The 16,535-nt window shown below is 27.9% G+C and overlaps 1 protein-coding gene across 2 annotated transcripts in view; it reads right to left on the reverse strand.

Moving 5' to 3' along the window:
• LOC127277894 (low-density lipoprotein receptor-related protein 2) overlaps positions 1-16,535 on the reverse strand; it is a 51,731-nt gene that overhangs the window by 19,741 nt on the left and 15,455 nt on the right. For both annotated transcript variants that reach the window (XM_051299339.1, XM_051299330.1), the window contains exon 2: positions 1,984-2,106. In XM_051299339.1, coding sequence (XP_051155296.1) covers positions 1,984-2,086 — 103 coding nt within the window. In that variant the 5' untranslated portion in view covers positions 2,087-2,106. The remainder of the gene's footprint in view (positions 1-1,983; positions 2,107-16,535) is intronic.

The following is a 16,535-nucleotide window of genomic DNA, read 5'->3' on the forward strand; positions in this document are numbered from 1 at the left end:
TAAAAAATATTTCTTCATCGCCAAATTGAGATTATTAGAAATCTCACGTGAACAAATGTCACGTACGATCGATAGAAAACTTACTGTGTGATTAAGAGGAATGCCAAGAAAAACTAAAATGGCATTGACTTTCTACACGTCTCAAATGATACATATCGTTGCAAGTGATACTTGATTTTTTGTTCTTTATAATTTAATGGAGTCAATTAAAAAGATGAGTGGTGTTGAAAGGTGTTAATTCTAAAAAAATTTTCTATTCCGTTTTTATTATTTCTTCTCTTTATTCAGAATTTATGAATTTGAAAAAATCGAATAATAAAATTCGTTAAAATGTTATGGAAAAATTATGAATTTAATTAAATTTTAATAAAATAAACATTCAATAACGGAAAAAATAATTTTTCAAAGTAGATATCTACATATATATGTATAATTGAAAATTCGTTAACTTTGCTGTTACATTTACATTCTTTTCATAATTATTTAACTTATATAATTATCATTTAGCAACATAATTGAAAAGTTATTTCTGATAGTAGTCTCTAAGTAATTTTAATGTCAAGTGATAATTAAAAAAAAAAATTTCAAATATAATATTTTCAATAAAATTCCAATAAGAAAATAATTATCATATCGACATTAATTTTAATTTACAATAATATTTTTTAAATAATTTTGTATGTAATTTTGTCGAATCGAATCTTTTCGTTTTTTTTGTATACCTATGTGTAAAAAAAGTCACGTGTATATTTCCGTTTTTATGAATGATGTTTGCTCAACAAAGAGCATTGATCGATCTGCCTCATTTGAATACAATAATGATGATGCGATGATGGATTATTTAAAGTATCTTAATTTCGCTTTTATTTTAAACGACTCTGAGCGGCTTTTTATCTTCAAATAGCAAAAGCCTGACATTTACGTAATATAATTGCAGGAAGTAAATATACAAGCACATATTTGTTATGAAATTCGACAGTTTTCCACGCAACTAATGACAACAGGTAATTTTTTTTACAAAGATTTTCTTTCAACTTGAAATCATAGTTAATTTCTATTTCTATTTCTGAGTTCTTGTGACTTTCAGTAATAACTATATAATTGAATATATTTTATTTTTTAATTTAATTATTTGCTATTATTAAATGAAAAATTTGAAATTTGAAATTCAAAATAAAACAAAAGAAAAAATATTATGGAATAACTGACATAAAATTACTATTTAAACATCCGTTACGTTTTATGAAAAATTGAGCAAAACTTATACAATCAAATAAAAGGCTAATAAAAAAGTTTTGTTTAAGCTGACATCAATGATAGAAACAAAACTAATGTAAAAAACATAAAGTGTTAGCCCTTAGTTTAAAATCATCACACTTTTGTCGACTGAAAATCCGCTGAACATCTGGACTTGGCATTCAACTTTATGCTTCATAAAAGTCAAAGCATAAATCAAGATTCTTATGTAAATCTCTTGTTTTAATGTTTTTAAATAGGCAAAAGTTTTGAAGAAAAAATTCCTCTAATCACTTCTCTTGAAACTTAAAACAAATTAATGCATTCTTATGATTAAAAATTATTTAATTATTACAAAATTATAGCACTCAAAGCGTTGATTCTTTAAACTGAAAAATATGTCAAAAATTCTATTAAAATTTTTGTTAATTGAAAATTATTGCTTTAAATTAAAGAATAACACTAAAGATATTCAATCTTTATTTTCTTAGGCTTAAATTTAATAGGTTACAAAATTAAAATTAGGTGAGAAAACGTGAAAAGAAGATAACTGAAGGCAACAATTTTTTTATTTGAAAAATGATTTCTAGTTGATTTATCTCTTTCAGAGAATGATATTGCTTTAGTGTCTTCTTGGAGAATTCTATCAACTTTCTTTCCCATCAAAAAGTCTATGTAGGTACTCTCTCTCTCTCTCTCTCAAAAAAAAAAAAAGGAAAAATATAGATAATCTGAAAGGGCACTTACGGCATGACTGAAACTCGTCCTCCGCATTATCGCAATCCTTTTGATAGTTACAGACCCAGAGGGATGGGATGCACTTTCCTTCAGAACATCTGAACATTCCCATCGGACAGCCAACTCCATCGCCTAAAACAGAGATGAATAGAAACCAATGAACAATATTCGTATAGCGTGATAGGTGAAAGGTTCAATGCCTTATTGCCACGAGAATTCACCTCTTTCATCTTATGTACATTAAACGCTATATCATCGAGGATTTATTTCACATACAAATTCTTTAACAATTTCTGTAATCCTCAACATAAGTGTAATAAATGTTTCTGTCTTCATTCTCTATTTTCATATAATGAAATAAATAAATTTTAATTTAATTTAATTGATTTCAAAAGTAACTAATATTATTTGCCTATACTATAGATAACAAAATATTGTTGATATGTGACTTTTCTCAAAGAGGATTTATAAATTAGCGAAACCTTAAGAGAGAAAGTAGGTGTTTTATATTCTTGAGTTTGAATTTACAATATTGGGTTCCAATCTTCTACTAAGGATTCTGTGGCTTGAAATTGTGACTGTTGAGGAGCACGATTTCTTGATTCTTGGTGAGTGAATCGACATGCATTTATTGTGAGTAGATCTTTTCCCCAAAGCAATTTTCTTGTCTATATATATATATATATATATATATAGTTTCAAACAAACGTGAGGTATACACAATCGATTATGTAAATAATACAGGTCGTTTAATCAGGAATGTCATATATATAGTTAAGTGAGTTGAACGTAATCCGGGATGTGGTTTTAATTACCTACGATAATTGTAATTCAAAACGAATATCGACATAGTTGACTTTGACAATTCGATAAATTACATTCCGTAGTATTAATTTCGAGAATTAATTTCTAAACACAAAAACAAGATTTAAAACTAAGTTGAAACTAAAATTCTGTATTTTAATTTTTGGAAAAAAATTTTTTCCCAAAAAACGAAACAAGTAAATTAAAAAAATATTTTAAAAAATGTTTTCAATTACACAATTTGTAGAAAATTGGATAAACAGAATCAATCGTGTAGAGAGAAATGAATTGTTTTTGTGTCTGAAAGAGAAATGAGCTTTTACGAAAGGGGTTTTACACTGGAATCGAGGAAACAGGAGCCCCTTGTTCAGCAATACAGAATAAATCTTTGAAAGCGAGGTTTGTTTTCAAATTTAAGACAAGCGAACCGCCGTTAACCCTGAGGTGAAATACCGTATCGCGTAGAAAGAGAGAGGAGAGGAACGTGAAATTGACTCGATCGCATTTCACGATTCACGATCGCTTATCAATAATTGACTTTCCACTATTCTACTTGAAAAGACGCGTTTTTTTTCTTTTTTTCTTACATAAAATCGCATCTCAAGCGCGAAATTACTTCCTCGTTCTAATAGGAGCTCGAGACAATAAAAAATAGAATCTTTTATCAATATTTGATATGTATCAATTTCAAAGGCAAATAATTATCGAAAAAGTAATTACCAAAACTAATTGAGTGAAAAAATTGTTTATTTTATATTTACACTGAAAAAGGGTTTGGTATTGACAACCAAACGTTTGGTTGATATTTAATCAACAAAATTTTAATTATCTCAATCAAAATTTGTTTGACACAACCAAAATTAGAAAAAAGGATTTTTGTTGTCCTAACTAAAGTTTGATTGGGACAACCAAAATTTTTTTGATTCAACAAAAAAAATTTGGTTACTTAAATACCAACCAAACGTTTGGTTGTCAATACCAAACCCTTTTTGCCTTATAAGGCAATTTGATTCATTATAATATAAACTATAGAAAATTGTTTACTTGATGATAAATTTACTATGAAATTATTGTTTGTCTCATGATAATTTATTATAATAAAATTGTTCACTTTGTTGGGATTTTAGATACTCTTAAAAATACTCTTGAGTATATTTTTAAGAAGAGTAAAAAATAGAAGAATCTTTTTCAAGAGCACTTATTAAATTATTAAAAATTATGGGAGAGAATTTTTATCTACATAATATATCTTATCCTTTGGTCATATTACGTAGTGGGATTGTCTCTCATTTAAATTCAAGCGAGTCATTCATTTATTCAGGAAGACTATATATATATATATATATACTCTCTTGAAGGTGAATCAAAAAGATTTACAACGAAAAAAAGTTATTCTAAAAGTAAGAATATATAATCCTGGTTAATATTTAAGAATACAATTAATGTATTTTATTATTAATTAATGTATAATATTCACAAAATTAAAATAATATTCCTTATAGTTCGAATTTTATAAGTCCGAAATTCTATTTAGTAATAGAAACGAAAGAAAATTAATATCTTTTCTTCATAACGGCGAGTGAAATGAAAGGAATAAAAATTCAATTCTAAAGACAAGTGTGAAAAAAGAAAAAACGATAATCAATATGATTTTAACGTGGCTTTCGTCGAGACAAATGATGTTAGTGATGCCTTTTCAAGAGAGAATGGAGCATTAAGGACCTCTTTGGACAATACATTCTCATTCACATGAATGGAAAATGCTTAAGGCATTCTTTTTTTGTTTTACTTGTTTTGGTATATATATTTTTTGTATACGCAAAAGGTTGTGTACGAAGTTTGAGAGGCTTTGGATGAACTGAATATTGTTTTTCTCGTTTTTTTTTAAATAAAGAAAAATACAGCCTCACTATAAAATTTGCAATTCAAACACATGCGATGAGCAAGGGAAGGCGTTGCTGAAACGATGATTTGAGTCTGAAATAAATTTTCAACGATGCATAACTAAATTCCAGAATATAAATGAATGTTGGTATATGTATACAAAAAATTCTACTTTTGGAATATGTGTGACTTATTTCCAATCACGTGATCGTTATAATAATTATTTCTTTCCACGTAACAAAATTAATGAAAAAGAAGAATAAAAACAAGTCTGATTTCAAAATAGAATTGAACGAAAAAAACTGCTTTGTTCAACAATATATACTTTGGTATTTGCCGAGATTGCCATTTATGTCAGTTGAATGGACTTTTGCCAAAGGAAAGTGTAACAACACAGAAGAAAACTTCAAGTTTTGGCATCATACCACGTTAGTTGTTCATGTGTGCACAGTACAATCAAGTGAATAAGCACTCAATCATCATCTATATCCAGGAACACTCGTTATTAAAATTCCAGACTCCTTGCTTCAAAAAGTATTTTTGAAGGTTCCTTTGGTCAAAAAATATCTCATCCGATCAATAATTTTTCTAGTGTCTTCCAGCAAAGAACTGAAAAAAATTCAGTTATAGTTACAAAAAGGATACAAATATGACAAGTAAAAGAAAAAACAGAGATGAAACACTAAACGAGTGGAGAAAAAAGAAAGGAAAAAAAGGGTCTTTAAGGTGACGAAGACACGAGTCACCTTTCGGTGTTTGCGTCTTGTTGTTGGGTGGTACATGTGAGGGTGGGTGGGAGGAAAGTAAAGGGGGAAAAGGCTTGACGCGGTCTCCGCTCCGGCACTATACGAGAAGTGCACTGCTCGTGCCAGTCTGTGCCTGGTACCACACAGAAAACAGAATGGGAGAACGCATGAGGAGAGTACCTACATAGTAGTAAAGGTAATATATACGTATGTGCCTGGCTTCTTTGCCTCCTTGACTTTACCTACTTGGTGCATAGTAAGTTGGCTCTCAATTCACCGTTTCAAGCTGACTGGAGCTCACCAACTTGGCGAGATTGCTCACAGGCCTTTTGATAACTGATCTTGCAATGCACACGCGGATTACAGCGAGAGCTAGAGCACCTTCGCCACGCTACGAGAGCCGGGACAACATTTCAAGTCACTTAACACGTGGAACGATTTACACATATCTAGATTCCTTCTTTCCTCACTTTTATTCTTCAATTAGAGTTATACTAATAGATGATTTTTAAAAGGGTGATTATTGATACCATCCTGACGACTTTGATTATCAGAGGGAACAAAAATTCTCCGAGGATGCTTTTCAGATGACACTTGAACAAAGAGCAAATTATTAGTTTCATCCTGACAATTTTTATTGTCAAAAGGAATAAAAATTCTTTGAGGACAAAAATGAAGATTCTTATGTTCCTGATGATATACACAACAAATTGGGTTGTTTTCAAAACATCTCAATGAATCTTTATAAAAAAAATCTTTAATTCATTCAGAGCAAGAGAAAATTTACAGCTCTTTGAATAAAATAATAATGTATCCTTTCGCCATACAGAAGTGGGAGTTTCCCGATTCATTTCTATTGTTTATACATTTTAATATAATCTACTTTATTTCTTGTTCTCGTTAATAAAATATACGCATTATTAGATACGACAGCTTTCTGAATGGATGATTTTATGTATTACGGTTTGATTGAAGGTTATATAGTAAAAGAGCTAGACGGAGTATGATCGCAACAAACAAGTGCACAGACTGTATGTTTCTTTCACTTTCAGACAATAATACCTTATGTAATTTGCAATTTAAAATTTGATTGAATTAGAATTCAGAAAATTCATTTTAATTATATATTCTTTCAATTGCACAAGTTGATTACAATATTGTTCGTTGATAATTAAAAAAAAATTTATTATAGTTAGATTATTTTTTTTCCCCGTTGTAAATCAAACTTAATTGGTATATTTTCAGTTCTAAATTTACGGACATAAAGATTTTATAAAAATTAACAACAATTTACATTTCATTCAATTATGTAAAATAAATGGAAATTTAGATTTAATAAAATGAAAATTATATAAAAAAAAGTAAAATAATAAAGGAAATAAATTGAAATTTATTACAATTACATAAGTGATGTTCAAATTTATTAAAATTAGTAATATTTTCTAAGTCTGGAAAAACTAATTTTTTTCAAGAAAGAGAAATGAAAGAGCGATCTTCAGGGCTATTTTACATAATTATTTTCACCACTGTACTTAAATGAAAATAATGGGAGTGGCAAAAACGAATAATGCTAGCGAGAAAAGATGAGCCAGTGATTTTCGTTTCTAAAAATGGCGAATTTAAAAATTAGACGCATATTTAAGTTCTTAGAAATCAGTGAGAAAGTATATTACGACCTTTAAACAATTTTTCATATTTTCAACAAGTTGTAAAACTCAACAACATTTTCTCACGAATACTTTCAATTTATACGTTGAGGGATATTTTAAATGCCTCTTCAGTACCATTTTTCTTATTCATGATTAAATATTCTCGGTGCTAAAGTCAAATCTCCCATATTAAACGTGTAAAATTTAATTTTCCGTTTCAAACATTGTAAAATATTTTCCATCCATTCTTTTAACTCATTTTTTCTCATAATGTTGAAATTTTATCTCGAATTTAAGAAATTATTTTACATGTTTTTTTTATATTTATTACCTAATAGTAAAATTAAATTATATTTTTTTTTGCCAAGACGAAATACCGGTCTTGATTAAATTTTCAAATAGTGATCTCTGAAAAAACAATTTAATTTGCCATCAGAGTTAACGATTAGTTCTGGAATTTTTCACTACATATACCTAAGTCGACAATTTTGCACGTATAACATCTTCTTAGTAAAGCATTTTAACGACACGATCTTAATGATCTGGCCAAAAAGTCGTTAAGGGAGCAATTAAGATTGACAACTGAGATTTTCCTCTTGACAAAGATGGGCTGCTGGTTATAGATTTTTCATTAGTTACGTTCTCGTCACGCTCTTTAGAAATCGTTGCTCAAGCTTATTGAAGCTTGCACAAGCAACACAAGATGCAAGTCAAGTAAATTAATTCTTGTTCTAGGCATGCGTATTGATTCAAGGATTTCTAATCGATTGGGTGCATTCCAACTGTTAACAGAAAATAAATAAATTTAAAAAAAAACATTAATTTCATCTGCATTTGTAAATTCTATCATTACTCTGAATTGCAATTTCCAAGTGGAAGCCAATTAGTTCTTGAATCTAAAAATTTATTCCATTAATGAAAATTAATATTATGTCCTTCACTCCAGGTGTCTCTAAAATAATGTTATTCAAATTTTATTAAAGTAAGACTTTTGTAACAAAAAATTCACTCTAATATTATAAGAGAAACAATTTGTAAAGAAGAAAATGCGTTTGAGAGTTCAAATACAGATAAGAGAATAAAACGAAGAAACATTTTTACTTTGAGCTAGTTTATCCTGCATGTCTGGAGTTTATTTGTCATTCTTTTGTAAATTTGTGTACCTTATCGCACAAAGACTTTAAACGACGAGAGAAATATCGAGTTGAAGATTCGACAAAAAAAAAAAAAAAAAAAAATGCAAATGTTTTAGTAAAATACGAAATATTTTTCTTATACAAAACAATATACCTACATATTTAAAAAAATTAAATTTAAATTGTTCAAATTTTTATATAAGATTTTTTAAAAGTTAAAAATATAAACTACTTTTCAAATTATAAATTGTTTAAAATTAAAAAAAATAATGTTAAATTTAATTTTACAAGTATTTGAACTAATTCTAAGATTTTTTACTAAATAATATTCCAATTATAGGTAATAGACTTAGCAGATATTGGTAAAAAAAAATGTTTATTATTCGAAAAATGCGCTTAATTAACGAATTTAAGAGAAAAATGTGAAATAGCATATATAATGTAGGTGCATTGCACCTGACTGATGAATAATTAAAGGCTTCTCGACTTCATTCACTGTAACGAGTGAAGAACTCGAGACAGAAAACGTGCGGCCTTAAAAAATAATTATCTTACTGGTTCAAGGAGAGCCAAAGTATTAAAAAAGGAACATTATATTGGAAATGGACAGAATATAATATTACTCCACATTCAGACAGTGATTGTAAAGCTTTAAGCGGTAAAAATAATTTTCTTTTTAACTGACTTTTTCCATATAGTTTTCACGAAGATTGCTTTAATTTTATGCAAATGTTAATTTCTTTTTTCATGTAAGACATAATATTTTATTTTCTTGTCGGACTATCACAACGACTGTAAAGGGGAGATAATCTATTTTTGTAATAGGGGGAAATAATAAGAAATAATTTTTAAAAAAAGCTATTAAATTGTTTTTAAAAAGTCATATAAATATATTACATGATAGTAAAACATTATTTATGTCAATAGAAAGTAAATTTTTTGCTTAAATTCACCATTCCAATAAAATATATGGATTAAATGAAGAAAAGTGAAGAAAACGAATCAAATCACTGGAGTGTCAAATTATTCTCTTTTCATAAATTATCCATTCTGAGCAAAAGATAGCTTCGATTTCATGGATCGAGAGGCAGTTAGTGAGTTGGCAATATGACAGTAGACTAACAGTTAGCAATGGTACATCGAGTAAAAGACGGAAAATAATTATTAAAACATATTATATTCACATATATGCCTCAAGAATTATACAAAAGAATTCTATATAGGGTCAGTTGGGGTAAATGGGGACAAGAGGTTTTGGAGCTTAATTTACAGTTTTAAAATTAAGTTCAACGTCAATATTTTAACCTCAGATCAAAGCCAGACTGTTTCAGTATTTTGTCTCGCATTTCAAAGAAAACAGACTTAAAAATCATACCAAATTTTTTTCTTATTCCATATGACTCCTATAACAGAAATTCACTTGAATTTTTGATTTTTGTCAATTTGGTTAATAATGACAAGCTGTCCCCATTTACACTGAGTTTTCAAATTTTTGGGGTAAATGGGGACACTTGTCATTATTAACCAAATTAACAAAAATCAAAAATTCAAGTGAATTTCTTTTATAGGAGTCATATGGAATAAGAAAAAAATTTGGTATGATTTTTAAGTCTGTTTTTTTTCAAATACGAGACAAAATTCTAAAAAAAAAATTAAAAAATTAAAAAATTTTTAATTGGTTCAACTATTATATATCTACTACAAAATTTTTTTCAAGTTTTTTCATCCCTTAATACAGTAATATACTTAAGGAAACTTTTTTCTTAAAACTTTCTTAAAAACTATGCTGTCCCCATTTACCCCAAATTTTATGAAATTTTCTAAATTTTGGGGTACATGGGGACAGTCAGTTTCATGCATTTAAAGCTTTTCTAAATTTTTTTCTGCTGCATAAAATTAATCCTGGGAATGTAAATAACAATTTAAAAAAAAATAAACCCGCAAATATTACCTTTTAAAGGAAGAAACTTACGTAATTTGTGAAAAATAGCGATTTTGTCCCCATTTACCCCAACTGACCCTAATATAACATATTTAATTTATTGTTAATTATTGCATTATAATTAAGTCATTTTTACTGTTACGATTCGGATTATTTATAAAAATATATTCAAATATAAACATATAAATTGCCTAGAAACAAAGAATAAATTGGAAAAATAAAAAATATATATATGTATTTTATAAAAGGAAATGAAAATAAGATTTACATTAAAAAAAATATATATTTATGATGATTTTTTTAACATATATAGTTGTAAATTTAAAAAAAAGTCTCGTTTTATTTGTATATAAAAAGAAGAAAATGTGATTATTCTTTTCATTTGCATCAGGAAGAATATTTAAACGTAAATTATAAAAAAATATCACGTTTTTACACAAATTCTTCATGATTATAATTATAGTTAAGAAAAAAACTTCATTATCCATGCGTGCGATGCTGTCAATAAAATATGTTTAACTATTTTTACAATTTAAATCATCATAAATAAATATTTCCAAAAATGAAATAAAATAAAATTCTTTTAATAAAAATCAAACTTTTTTGATCCAAGAAGTTTATTATTCTTTAAAAATTCCTTTTTTAGTAAACTGAACATCAAAGAAAAAAAATGAAAAATGATGAAATTGTGCAAAGTCCATCATCGATTCCGTCCCATGAGGGGAAGTAGCCTTCACCTCCACCACCAGGAATGGATTCTCGCCCGTATCCCAAGCCGAACTTAGGACTGGCAGTGCGATCGAGGTGTCGCATAAAACTGCCTGTAATTTTCATTGTATGAAAAAAGACGAATAGAAAAGAAAGCTTTGGAGAAAATGAAAGTATTGTTGCAATTAAGGCAATTAGTACAGTCATCACTCCTCAGGCGCATGATACTTTGTGAGTTCATACTCCCGTGGTACATCATTGATATCAAATCAAAGACATACTGCAGAAGGCAAATGAATCGGTACATAACTGCCTCATTCTGATCATTGATAAAATTGAAATCGAAACATTAATTATTACTTATTGAAAAGTTATGCATTTTTTTTAAATTACAGCAACAAAACATTCAATATATTTATTAAAGGCCGTAGTACTGCTATACATTTTTAAGTGAAATAACATATGCCTGAAATCGCTAGAAAATAACAAGTTCAAATTTAATAACAAAAAATGAAAAATGTAAATATTTAATAATGTTATATTTTGTGAAAAAAAGTCATTAAGAAAAACTTCTTAATGACGGATTAGACGGAAGGTCGCTTCCCCTCACAGGACGCAATCGATGACTGCCCAACCCTATAATTCCAAATGACATGGAGAGTGCATATTTTCTTTTGTTTAGTGATTTGAATCGAGTTGACCTAGTTTTTATTATCGACACAGCGAGTCTATGGCTTTGATTATTATTAGGAGATTTTCCTATAGAAGACAAATCGTTAATAATAAAATATTGATTGGATGGAATCTTGATCTCTGTATAAGTTTGTCTGTTGTGCACACATATAAAATAATAAGGCATAAGGGCAAGCAACGCTATATGGATCGAGAAGGATGGAGCTTGGTACTGCTTGAATCAAGAATAAAGCATAGAGGAAAAAGGGGGTCCGATATATGTGTCGCTCTCCGTTCGTTGATCCGACTGATTCAATTAACTCTCGGTGATCGACAAGTGAATTACAGCGCCGTTAAGCGACGATCCGCCAGCTAAACCGCTTTTGGAGTTAAACCGTCCTCTTTCTCTTCTAACAATGATATACACGGCTAATAATTATTGACAATCATTTCATTTCTTAAGAAGCATAAATATTCCCTAAAATAAATAAAACTTCATTTTAATAAAATTATAAATTCTAAATATTCGGTTTAATATATTAATAATTTATAGCTATTGCAATTACTAGGGAAAAGAATTATCTCGTGAGATAATTTGTATCTTTTAAGAAATGTTTTCAAAATCTCAACATAAGATGAGAAATTTTTTATAATAAAATTATAGAAAATTATAAAACTTTCCAAGTCCATTGTGTTTTGACAATTATAATTATTGAAAAGAAAGAAAAAATGACACATTTTGGAATGAATATAATCTGTTGAAACAATTCAAGAAAGTTAGACAGCAGTAATTTATGTGAAAAAATGTATATACACAATTACAAAAAATAATTAATTATATTTTATAATGTGCATAAAAACTGTCGTTTTTCATCACAATTACGAAAAAAATAAATTAACAATTTTGAAAATATTTATTTAAAAACAATGAACCATAAAAAAAGAACTTTGATTAAATAGAAATTAAGTTAACTGTGATTCTTCAGTCTTAACATCTTCATAAGCTATGCAATCATCAATTACATGGATTTTAATTACTTGATGCATTTTAATATAATTTCATTTATTACAGTTCTTCAAAATGACACCATCAATTATTTTCAACGATGCGTGTAAAATCAATAAAGTTACTACTGCATTTCTTTTTGCAAAAAACGAGAACGTCGTTTAATTTAATATTAACTACATAAGATTTAGTATATTATATTGAATCGAACAAAAATTTGTTCTAAAATTATGAATATATTTTGAAGTATCATATAAACTTAATAATAAAGAGCAACATAAAAAAGTTAATTTCCAGCTATATTGACTCAATCTCAAAGATGATAATCAATACGATTGATCATTTATTATTTGATTTCTCGCAGTGATTTTTTTGTGTAAGTAAACATCGCGAGCGACTTAAATAAGATTTGAACTTGAATTTACACCTGAATAATCAAGCAGCTGCGTCATTCAATTCAATATGAAGAGGCTCACTTTATAATGTGTGTGTATCTGTATATGTATATATATAGGAAAAGTAGGTATGGTGTTCGCATCAACGAGGTCAGTAAATTGGGCGGAAGTAACGAGAACGCTGCTTGTGAAATTTCAATGAGAACACTAGTACCTCTTGGTCGACAAAATCTGTTATGCACTTCAACAATAGGAAATCCTTAGTTTCTTTTGTTTAACTAATCCAAAAAGCGTGTTTTATAATATGATAAACTACACACTCACTCTTGCTCATTTATTACAAAATTTTTTGTCAAATCTTTTTTCAAATACTTATAAAATTAAATTAGTCTTAAAAACAAGACGTGGCTTAATTTAAAACTGATTCTTCAATAAAAATAAAACGATTCTAGATCGGAATTTAAAATTCAATAAAGAAAAAAAGGTTTTAAAAATGTTTTAACTTAAAATAAGATTTTCTATTTACAATTTTAATGTCAACCCAATGATTTCCGGGAGTGTGTAAAGATAATAAAAAAAGAACACGTTGACAACAGTTGCATGTCAGGTTACAGTATCGAATTGAGGGTCAGTGACTCTCATATTACTTTGAAAATCGATTCCCAGAGATGTTTTTTTAGAAATGAATGAAGATGTTTTCAAATTTCAATAGAACAATGAGAATCTGAAAAGTAAATCCTTTATCTCTCTGTGTAATGAAACAAATTTTTATTTTGTTATATAGATTTTATATTCCTAGGGGGAAAACATTTTCAAACAAGAATTTTTTTCCCTATCATTTTACTTTATGACTGTAGGTAAAGTTTACCTTTTGAATTGAATGTAGATTAGTAAAATGTATAGTCTAGATAAAAATATCCGAAATTTGAGAAAATAAGAAGATAAATATTTGTATATATGAATTTTTTCTTGACATTGGTTTTATACAAATAACTTTCTACAAATTCGATTCTTTTTTTTGTTGGACAACATATATAATATATACCTACAAAATATCTTGAGTACTTATAAAGTATATAACTTGACATTAATAAACGAAAGAAAAAGAGTCAGCAAATATTTCGTGACTGCTGATTGCATCGAGTTATAAAAATTTGACCTCTTTCGAATTTCGTACATATGTACGTTTAAAATGTGTATAATATATCCAATTGAATCAATTAGATAAATTATAATTAAGAATGAATTATATTATTTTTATTTTATACCATCTTTTTATTTTGTTGTCAACTTTTATATATTAAAATTAAAAAATTATCAAAATGTTAAAGTATTTTTTTAATTGATTAGTTTTTTCTGTCTTTCAATTTGAAATAGAATATGAAATAGAGTTACAATATGGGTTACGACAATAAAAATATTTTTATATCAATAAACATGATCTAGCTAGAATGAAGTAATTTATAAAATAGTTGGCGAAAAATTGAACAATTTAAGAAAATATATAATAATTTCGACGCTTTAAACAAATAACTATATATAGATAAAAACACTTTTACGGGCATCGAAATCACTCTATAATTGCAAGAGACTTGATATTGAGGCCACGTTTCCTTACTTGATGAATTTTCAAACAACAAGTAGAATACGACAATAAAAAACATCATTTATTGAAGCAAAGATGAAAATTTTTTTTTTGGAAAGTTTATTCTAATCTGCGCGAGAAATTCCACATCAAATCAAACTAGAAATATAAAAATAAATAAACAATATAAATATTGTTTTTCAATTTCTAAAAGAGAGAGGGGATAATTTAAATATAAGTTGAAATTTTTTAAATGTTGAAACGGATCCACACTTCGTTAAATGTGTTAAATGAAAAATGTTAATATAAATATTACGTGTTATTTGAAAAGTGCGGATATTCGCTTCGTTGGTCCCTTAGAGAGATTAAGTAACTTTCTTGAATATATACTTCCGAGTGGTACCTTAATTATTTGGCCCTTTTTTGCAGAAAAAAATTATCTGAAACATATCAATTTCATTTTTAATATCTTTATTAAAGTTAATTAATTAATGGAAAAGAAACTCCTTCTACCTTAAAAAAAGATTTAAGATACATTTTTAAATTCTCCCTACAAATGCTAGTTTTATATTTTATATAAAAAAACGAAAGCACGTTCAAGTACAAAAAGAAAAATATGTACGAAATTGTTTTCCAGTGATTAAATAATTTCGCTTTTCGTGTCATAAATAGTTTTATACCATAAAAAGCGAAAACAAAGTTGAAAATGAAATTCCATGATTCAAATATTCACATTTACAGAAACAAATTCCAATTACTAAATAGTTGCCAATTAATAACTCCCACGAACTATTAATTATACCAAGAATTGAATTATTCAACTGACAGCAATTAAAATATTTCGACAAAACATTTTAAGAGAAATAAAATACTAGTTAAAAATAGTGTAAATATATTTATAAAATAAATAAATCTGTATAAATATATTCAAGAATGTGAAACACGTAAATTAGTAAATGTGAAAAAAGTTTAACGAAGGAATGACTTATTAACATTTTCACGGTTGGGGCGTGTATAATATCAGATCGTGCAATAACCCTGAACTCGAGGAAAGAGGATGAAAGTAAAATGGAGAACAACTTCCGAGAGGAGTCAGGAAAGAGATAAAACAGTTTGCATAATAGGACTTGACAAAGAAAATTGCAGTACACAAATGCAACTGCGGAACGAAGATTCACCCGCAGAAAGGTGGAGTCATTTGTGTGTATATATGTGTAGGGAATAATTTCAACTTTCACCCACCAGACAATATACCCTGAGCGTAATGAGTAATATTTATGGTTTTAGCCTTTTAGAAAATATTTAGGTCTTCTATATATGCGTATTATATCCACACACATCGTGTGAATAATGTAGAAAACGCAACTGCAATACCACATAACGAATCTTTTCCTCGCTCTCACTCCATTCACAGATTCTTACTCGCCTACGCGAAATAAGTCTTTTGCTTTACGAAACAAAATTCTAACAAGTTTTCCTTCACGACACTAAATATACGTTTATGTTGTCACAGAAATGGTCTTTGACAGTGCAGTGTTACGCAAAAAAAAAACACAAAAAACAATAGTGTATTATAAACTTGTCATTTATTCAAAACGCAAATCGAAAATTTGAAAACTGACTTGAGAATTTTTTCTATCAATATTTTCAAAAAATTATTAATCATCAATTATTAATATCAAAAATTGTTGTATATAATATTTAAACAGTATGTTTATAGAATGTTGTCATACATTTTCTATAGATGCATATATTTCGTAAAGCACTTCCAGTTAAGTGGACGGGTTTATATAGAACGAGCTAAAAAGGGAGTAACATTTTTTTACTATGTATCGCCAGTCGAAACACATGTGTGTCCTTGCCACTTTGTCTCGTTACATTTTCTAGGTTGTTTAAAAGAGCACGCCGTTCAGTAAACTGCAACAGTTGTTGGAGTTAAAAGCCAATGATGCATGAAGAAAGGAGAACTTATGCGTTTTGAAACGTGTAACTCGTAACATTAAAACGATGGCATGTGTTCGCTCACAGGTTGCA

Source organism: Leptopilina boulardi, unplaced genomic scaffold, assembly GCF_019393585.1.
Source record: "Leptopilina boulardi isolate dan_hultmark-lab unplaced genomic scaffold, ZJU_Lbou_2.1 LbouV2_112, whole genome shotgun sequence".
NCBI classification, from domain to species: Eukaryota; Metazoa; Arthropoda; class Insecta; order Hymenoptera; family Figitidae; genus Leptopilina; species Leptopilina boulardi.